This window comes from Leuresthes tenuis, unplaced genomic scaffold (assembly GCF_036924035.1).
Source record: "Leuresthes tenuis unplaced genomic scaffold, fLeuTen1.0.hap1 SCAF_7, whole genome shotgun sequence".
Taxonomy (NCBI): Eukaryota; Metazoa; Chordata; class Actinopteri; order Atheriniformes; family Atherinopsidae; genus Leuresthes; species Leuresthes tenuis.
Window position 1 is genome coordinate 4499691 of NW_027325361.1, and position 8433 is coordinate 4508123.

General features: G+C 41.2%; 1 protein-coding gene and 1 long non-coding RNA gene across 3 annotated transcripts; one reads left to right on the forward strand and one right to left on the reverse strand.

Moving 5' to 3' along the window:
- The first annotated feature begins 314 nt into the window (after positions 1-314).
- Positions 315-5517, forward strand: atpaf1 (ATP synthase mitochondrial F1 complex assembly factor 1). 2 transcript variants are annotated; one of them, XM_072388956.1, is made up of 9 exons: positions 315-529; positions 1246-1354; positions 1577-1639; positions 1846-1908; positions 2348-2398; positions 2536-2583; positions 2815-2910; positions 4779-4886; positions 5051-5517. In XM_072388956.1, the coding sequence occupies exons 1-9, from the start codon at positions 315-317 to the stop codon at positions 5231-5233; spliced, it is 936 nt and encodes a 311-aa protein (XP_072245057.1). In that variant the 3' UTR covers positions 5234-5517. The 2 variants fall into 2 exon arrangements, with proteins under 2 accessions (XP_072245057.1, XP_072245058.1); XM_072388957.1 differs by lacking the exon at positions 315-529 and having other exon boundaries at positions 1295-1404.
- LOC140311564 (uncharacterized) lies at positions 2827-3541 on the reverse strand. The gene is made up of 2 exons (XR_011916910.1): positions 3493-3541; positions 2827-2931 (listed from the first exon to the last, which is right to left on the reverse strand). It is a non-coding gene; the product is annotated as an uncharacterized lncRNA (long non-coding RNA).
- Positions 5518-8433: the final 2916 nt, after the last annotated feature.

Here is an 8433-nt window from a genome sequence, read left to right on the forward strand (position 1 = left end):
CTTTTGTAAATATTAGGTATTACAGATAGTGAATGCCAAAAAAGTTTATATGCTTGAAAGTAATATCATGAAATAATTCAATGAAAAAGAAATGGGCTTAATTTATTAACTTACCTATTTTCTATTCATCGTTTATTCATTTGACTGTCAAGTTGTTCCCAAAGATTTGTTGTTCCAAAAAGTGTAATAAACAAGAAGCTTCTGTGTACTGATTACCCAAATTTTATGTCAACTTTTGCAAAATAACCGTGCGTTTATAATTTGTTTGCGGAACCAATGTTGTGTACCGCCCTCCCTCCACCGGAGCTTTATAGATGTGGGACGGGCGTGATGGAAAGATGGCGGCGGCTATGGTGCAAATGTCATGTTTGTACCGGGGTATGCTAGCGGTCAGGGCCACCGGCATCAGGACAATGATTCCCGGGCTGGTCCCGGCACACTTCCGAGCCTTCTCAGTGCGGAAGGAGCCTGAGTTGGAGGACAACCCGTTCTTCAGCAAGTACCAGGACAAGATCCAGAAGCTGCGCAGGTTAGCGGGCTAACTTAGCTAACAGCCGAACACGTCCGAATCCGCGTTACATAGGTGGTTATTTTAAGACAAATCTAATTGTTGGCAATTTAAACTACACATTATGATATCACTGAATATGTAATTAAAATGTGACTCTCAGATAATAATTTCGGCAAAAATATTTAAACAATGTAACAATTTATCCACGAACTTATTTTTAAATGTCAGTTTATATTTAAAAACAAATCTCAGAAAATGTGACAATGTGAAGTATGCGTTGGGATTTTTGTTACAGGCAGCTTGAAGCATAAAACAGTTTCTGAAATTGTTTCCAAAGTTTTTATCCTGTTTCTTAGAAGTTGGTGAAGTGGGACATAAATCTGGTTTCAGGTGTATTGACGTGATACCGGCTTAAGATGAGTAAATGTGGATAACGTCTGATAAAGTATATAAGCAAATGATAAATATTGAAAAGTACAATAGATTAACCTTGTTATACCTGCAATTATGTGAATGAATTAAAAATACTAATAACTGACTGAAATGTTCTGGGCAGATTAATGAAACATAAATGTGTCAACAAATAATGTACTCATTACATTCAGTTACATCACTGAATGTCGGTGTTTAGTAGGGAAAGGTGATCGGTTCGTTTAGTGCGTCACTGATTTTTAAAAAATAAAAAATAAAATAAAATAAATAAATGTATTTATTTTTTCCTGATTTGATGTCAGTGCCAAACCCCAGGAGTACAGTGCTCGACTGGAGAAGCGGCATGAGACCAAGAAGGAAGTCCTCGGACACTCCAAGCAGGCCGAGTTTGTCCGGCTCATGGAGCAGGAGGTGGCGTATCATCTGAGCAGAAATTGAAAATGACTCCTGTAGATCCTGAAGTACAACTCATAATCATAACATAACTGTCATTTACTCACAAATATGAGCACATACAGTTGTTTACTCTTTTAAGCTTTAATGTGATGACATTGGGAAATTAATAAACTGGTGACAGGCTGTCGTGTCATCGTTTAAGCTGGATCGTAACCTCTGTTTTGGGAATCTTTGCAGTTGGAGAAAAGGGACAAGATGGCTGCTGGTGATGGAACATCAGGAGGTTTCACTAAGAACAAGGTGAGGTGTGTGAAGAAGCACCGATACGCGGGTACAGGAGCTTTTATAGCTGATCAGCACAGATGTAATAATCCAGTTTAAGTCTTTGTGTAATAAGGAAAATGTTTTTTTTTTGTCCATTTCAGCTAAGTTCTTTATTTTTGTTAAAGACAAATAAATAGTTTTCAGTTGAAGTGTGTAACGGACCTTCATGTGGTGTTCCTCAGACACTGGGTTCCATCCTAAACCTGGAGATGATCGAGGACAACACAGGCGAGGAGATAGCAGAGGTGAGTCTGTGTTTCTGCTGTCGGCTCCTTTTTCTTAAATTGAATTCATCACATTAGATTGAAACGAAGTGTTCGAGACCTCAGCTTTGATTCCAGGAGTCGAACAAAGACGCATTCACTGTGAAAGGACACATACTGGGAACCACATGCTAAGAGAAAAACAGAGTTAATGACAATAAAAATGACCTACATACATTTTGGATGTAAATTCCCACATATTAAAGCTGAGAGGCTGCTCTATAAACTCACATTCAATATGAAAACTGTGGCAGCAGTATTTTTGGTAAACGGCTGAGATCACTGTCCAGATCGTTCCAGACACGCTTGTGTTTTCCTTCGGAGTTTAATGTAGTTTGACCTCAGACTGGCTTCCTGTGGCAGGTGAAACCTTTTTGAAATGCTTCTAATGTCGGCGTCTGTTTCCATGTTTGTCTCTCAGCTTTGGATGAAATATTATTCGACTCAAGACACGATCAGCGCTGTCATCCCGGTGAGTTTATCACCGATCAGTCTCAGCTGTTTCCACTGACTTAACAACCTATTTTTTGTGTGATTTTTACTCTGCGGATCGGGGCCAGTTATGTTGAGCTGTAATAACCTAACAGCTGCCTTTTGTTACGTTTTCAGTCTGACATCTATGAGGTGATAATCAGAAGATCACAGTCCTGCCCCATGGTGAGAACACTGAAACTAACCGATCAGTCTGTTGGATTATGAATGTGGAGTTACTCCGTCAGGTTCTACAGCTGCAGAGGATCAGATAACCAGTAATCAGCTCATCAGGCAAATGGTCATCTAGCACCTCCCTGATGTAGTTTTCCAAATCCATTGGCTAAATATTACTTTCACTTTGCAAACTGGCTGCCATGGTGACCCCTGTCTGTGTGTGCCTCCCTCCCTCTTCAGTTTCTTTACGCCTTGCCTCAGAAGGAGGGTTATGAGTTCTTCGTGGGTCAGTGGTCCAGACACGAGCTCCACTTCACCTCCCTCATAAACATCCAGGTAAAACGCTTCACGCTCGTGCTGCTGAGCAAAGGCCATCCTTCCAGTGTTGCCAGGTGTACGATAATTGTCGTATTTGTACGAAAATTTTGCCCTATGTACGATCAATGATCCCAAAAAAGGCCAAATATACGATAATTTGACCATTCTGTGAATGTGTGGTTGCGATGGGCCTGTCGCAACTGTCTGTCGGATTTATTTGTGAACCCTGAAGGCATTTCCATGTGACAAGTTTCAAGCCAATCGTGCGTGAGTTTGCCTCAGAACAACGGCCATGATTGGCTGAATAGTCTGCTGCGCCCGCCCCATGAGTGAGGAAAAGAAAAGAAGCAGCAGAGCCGGTCGTCATTGTTTATGGGGGACATTTAGCCAAACGCTGCTGTGGGGCTGCTGATGAATCCGTTCCGTACTGACGCAGAGCCGTGAGAGCCTGTTCCACGCTATTCAACACTAGAGTGACTATAGCGCATCAATAGACTTGTTATTTTGGTTATGACGGGTGTACGATAATTTGATTTAATTTAATTTTCTGGTACGATAATACTACATTTCCCACCTGGCAACACTGCATCCTTCTTTTACAAGCGCGTTCACACCTTCACCAGTGTTAAAGCTTAAGTTTCCACAGTTTTCTTCATCCTTTGTACTGAAGCAGTTTTAATGTCCGTGCTGTCATTGGAAGGGAAGCACTGACAGGTTCTAAAGCCTGGAAACAATTACACGCACTTAAAAACAAAAGCTGTCGGAGACTTTTAAAATGCTTGGATGTATATATTTTTTTATAAAAAAAATAAGAAAATGAAAAACTGACAGCACAAGGTCAGAGCATGAACACATGAAATGATGCTGCTCATGAGTTGTTTTATGAGTCGAGCAGATGACAGAATGAATAAGATGTTTGTGCAGTAAATGCACAGTTCTTCAGGAGGTGGGTCAGTTCTGTATCGATCAGCAGTAGAGCTGTGGGTTATTCTGGGATGTTACTTCTATTAAAAGTCTATCCAGGTGTCACAGCTGGCATTCTGACTAAGGTTTGCTGCTTCAGGAGCACTGAGGAGGAAAATGAATTGTGTGAACTGTGTTATCTCAGTGGAAAGTGATTTATTTTCTTTTTAGGAGAAATAAATCAACCCTAAAAGCACTCTGCTCTTGTGCTGCACATAGAGCAGAGTGCGTATATAATAAAGGAAGTGCTGATGATTGAGAAAGCCCTTCATTGAACATGGAACGAGATAAGTTTGGTTCATTTACTTCTGACCGGTCGCTTCTCATTTAGGGATGCATCTGACAGAAAAAACTGAACCGGTCTTACACGCCTTAAGATAAAAAAAATTGGGATAGTAAAGCTTTTACCACTTTGTAATGTTTCATTCCTTCTCACACAACATTTATGGAGAGATGCAGCTGCTATTTTATCCCGTTCCTCCCACAAACACTTCTTCAAGTGTCCAACCATCTTGGGTTGTTGTTGCATTTTTCAGATCTGTGCTGCAGGCTGGCCGGTCCAGTCCAGTCCAGTCCAGTACCCTCCTCTTCCTCAGCCAGGCCTTTGTAATGTGTGAAGAATGAGATTTTACATTGTCTTGTGTAATCAGTACACATTGTGGTCTTGAAGGCAGCACATGTTGCTGTAAAATCTCAGTGAGCTTTTCTGTGTTAATGCTGCCATCAGAAGTGGAAATGAGCTTTGCCAGGAGCTCTGACACAACCCCATACCATCACAGAGCCTGGCTGCAGGGACTGGTTGCTGACAGCAGTCTGGATGCTCCTTCTGCTCTTTGGTCCGGAGCACACTGCGTCCATTTCTTCCAACAAAGATCTGCATAACTGATTGGTCTGACCACAGTTTCCCTCCGTGTCCATTTCAGACGCTGGGCGAGAACGCTCCCAGTCAGCTGATCCTCTACCACTACCCGGACCTGAAGGAGGAGAAGGGAATCGTGCTCATGACGGCAGAGATGGACCCCAAGTTCATGGTAAGTTTGTGGAAGAAAAAAAAATCTACACAAAAAGATTACTGGACCTTGCTGCTGTTTTTGGATGGATTTTCTAATAAATGTCTCCCAGCTGAACCCATGTGGACGGTGAAAGAGACTGATGCACGTTTGAATATAAAAGCATCTTTCCCTCGTCTCCACAGACCGTCCACCTTGCGCAGTGCTTGGCCAATCAGGTGCAGCTGTTCTACGGCACGCAGAGGCAGGAGACGTACCGATTGGTGGAGACATTTAACCACCACCCTGCAGAATTCAAACACATGTTGGTGATAGCAGAGCTGGAGCAGAGCGGGCTGGGGTCTGTTGCCACGCCGGGGGGTTCCTGAGATGGACTGAAGGTGGTCAGGAACTGCGTGTCTACATTTAAAGTCTTTTTCCTCAGCACCTTCCATGTGGATGGAAACTGTCTTTGAAAATGAACTGAAAGTGAACTCATGAACTGGGATGATCATTGTGAATTCATCTGGATCCAGATGGAAATGATGTGGGGATTCTTTAAGAAATAAATGTCACTGTATCTCCCCCTTTAGACTGGATCAAAGGGACTTTGTTAGTCCAGCAGCTAACGCTAAAAGTCTGTATGTGTGATATTTAATAAATCATATAAAAAGTCAGTTTGATACTGAAATGTTCCAAACTGTTAACATTTTGCCAGATTTTTGCAGGAAAAGACCTTTGATGTGTAGTTTTGAGACTTAAAAGCAAGGCTGTAAAAATCTCTACAGGTTTATCGAGCACATTATCATCAGGTGTCTGGGAGACGAATCTTTTTAGGCTAAAATAAAATCTGAGTTGCCCTCGTGTGCAGTTTCTAAAGAGAATGGAGGACAGTTTTCTTCAAGAATATTTTGTGGTAAAGTTCCCTGCTTCATGCCAGATAACCGTTTCAGTAATTGTTTGGTCCCATCTGCAGTAATGATACTCATCGCTTAGATCAACGTGTTTGCCTGCTTTCTGTGGTCCCACATCTCAGCTGCTATCTTCAAAGTTTTTTATGACGGTGAAGTTTCACGACATCTCTAATGATATTCAAGACAATGTCCTGACTGTGGAAAAGCGGCTCTCATGTGTGCTATTAGAAGGGTAAAGCTTGGGCTGGTAGCGGTGCCTCGGTGTGGCTGAACGGCAGCTTTCAGAAATATTAACCAGGTTCTGAATCTCCTCGAGAAGACGTACCCTGATATGCAAGAGCACCCCTCTGAGGTCCGTTACCATCAACCAACTCCACTCAGAGGTAAGAGTGTGTTCACACACAAGCTACAAAGACTGTTAAAGACTGCGATAACTTTGGATTGAAATGTTCACATTAATTTAAACCGTTTTATTGCATTTCTACCCAAAGATCTGTCATATGAAACACTAGAACTAAAACGGATGGTTCATAGCTCGTGATATAAATCTTTCCATCAGAGGATGTGCACAACCCTTTCGGTGGATAACGTAAGACTCTGGTTTCTGGTGTGCAGTACCACTGATGGCCACTAGGTTTCTCTCAAACATCTCTGGTTCCAGTAGTTTCCCGTTTAAATAAACATATGCTTCAGTCATAAAATGCTAAGTCGTTACATCAATGGTTAGATTTATTTATTTTTCTCAGGGAGTGGTCCTTCTGAAAATAATTCCTCTTGATGACAGCCGAAAGCTGAATTTGTGACTTAGAAAGAGCAGTTGACAGACCAACGAGTGATGTGTTGTGAAAGCTTGGCCAGCGGCCTGTGGCTTAATTTATCGTGCAAATATATTTAATACCTTTTCTCAGTAGATGTCGATCTACCAGAACAGGATCTTCGTGGTGATGGAATTACAGGTGCATGATGCCCACATGAACAAGCCCTGAATCCTCAGATAAGTCTGCACACCCTCTGACGAAGTAATACATCATCACTGCTTTTAAATCAGCTTTACGGGATGAAGCCACGTTAGATTTTCAGCTGAATTTGCAGCTCTTCGGCTTCTTGTTCAGTTGTCCAAGCTGTGAATTTATATTTTCCTTATTCACTCCGGCAGCCTTCCTTACAAAACTGAATGCCACAAAATAATTGAAACAAAGTTCTGTTCGTAAATATTGGAGTAAGGGCTTAATGTCATCAGAATTCAACTGAGAGCTAAACATAAGAAAAAACACAGTCCGAGCCATAAATTACTAAAGAGCTTCACTGTTTACACTGAATTAAACAGTAATAATGATTTTATTGTATGTATAGATGGCAAATACAGTGCAAATATAATCATTAGGGATGGTAACGTATTGAGACGAACACAAATGCTTTTTTCCAGCCACATATTTACTTACACGCAGCAGAAATGGAACAAAATTCAGCAAAACTGTGACTGGAAAGCTGTTGTGATCACGTGCCAATTTGGTTAAGAAGCAAAGCAAAAGTTACCGTTTCGCTCCATAACCATAAAATAAACTGCTCATGAATACAGAAAAACTATTCTATTTTCAGTCATTTTTGTCCCTCCTGGCTTTCCGTACCCTTGCTTACGGAGCAAACAGACAAAACAAAAAGAGACGAGCTGCATGGCAGAATAATACGGCTTTAATGCTGAGCTGGAACAAGCAGCAAAGTGCTTCAGTTCCAGTTGTATCAAAGTCTTAGAAAAATCAATAATCGAACACGACATCCTGAAATACAGACGCTGAAGTTGGCCGACTGTCAGACGGTACACCGGCTGTTGTACCTGCCCACTCGGTCACATCACATTTTATTTCTAATACACACAACCTCAAAGTGGGTGTTTGTTCATCATTGCAACATGAACAACTACATTAATAACAAAAGATTTGTCAGTGCATTAAAAGGGACTAAACTGCATCACAAAACTTTACATTAGATCAAACTTCAAGTGCTTTTCATCGTCTAAAAAAGGATGAAACTAAACAAAAATACTTTTTCAAAAGGACTGATCTGAAAATCAGGTTTAAAATCAAATTTACGGGATGAACTGAACGGACATTGATCCACTTTAGTTGTTAAAGGAACCAAGATTAATAAGACTTAAATCCCCTCTCATGAAAACCGTAAATATTGATTTAAAGTTGGTCCCATAGTCTGAACTATTGCTGCTTTACGTGCACGTTGTTAAGCTGTGGATTCAGCACCACGTGGTGCTGCTTTTGGTCTCAGTTTACATTTGAAAGGCAACTAATTTAGATTTGAATGAATTTGAGCGGATTCTGATTGTATTACAAATGGTTGGATGATAATTGGCTTAAATTTGACTGTCTGAAGTGCTTTGAGATGACGTTTGTTGTGATTTGGCGCTATAAAAATCAAACAGAAGCTCCTATGTGCTCTTACTTCTTCCCCGATTCATTTGATATCTTTGTAACAGGGCAGAGCTCATCTGTAGACCGTTGTTAACGGGTTTACAAATAATATTGCGTCCTGCAGAGCTGTGAGACACCATTTAGGAAAGAGCGCGCTCTGCATTAACACCAGTTGTTTGTCGCTTTGACTTGCCTCGATCCCATCCGTGTGCGGTAAACCTGAAATGTAAATCCACTCAGCACGTTTCCATC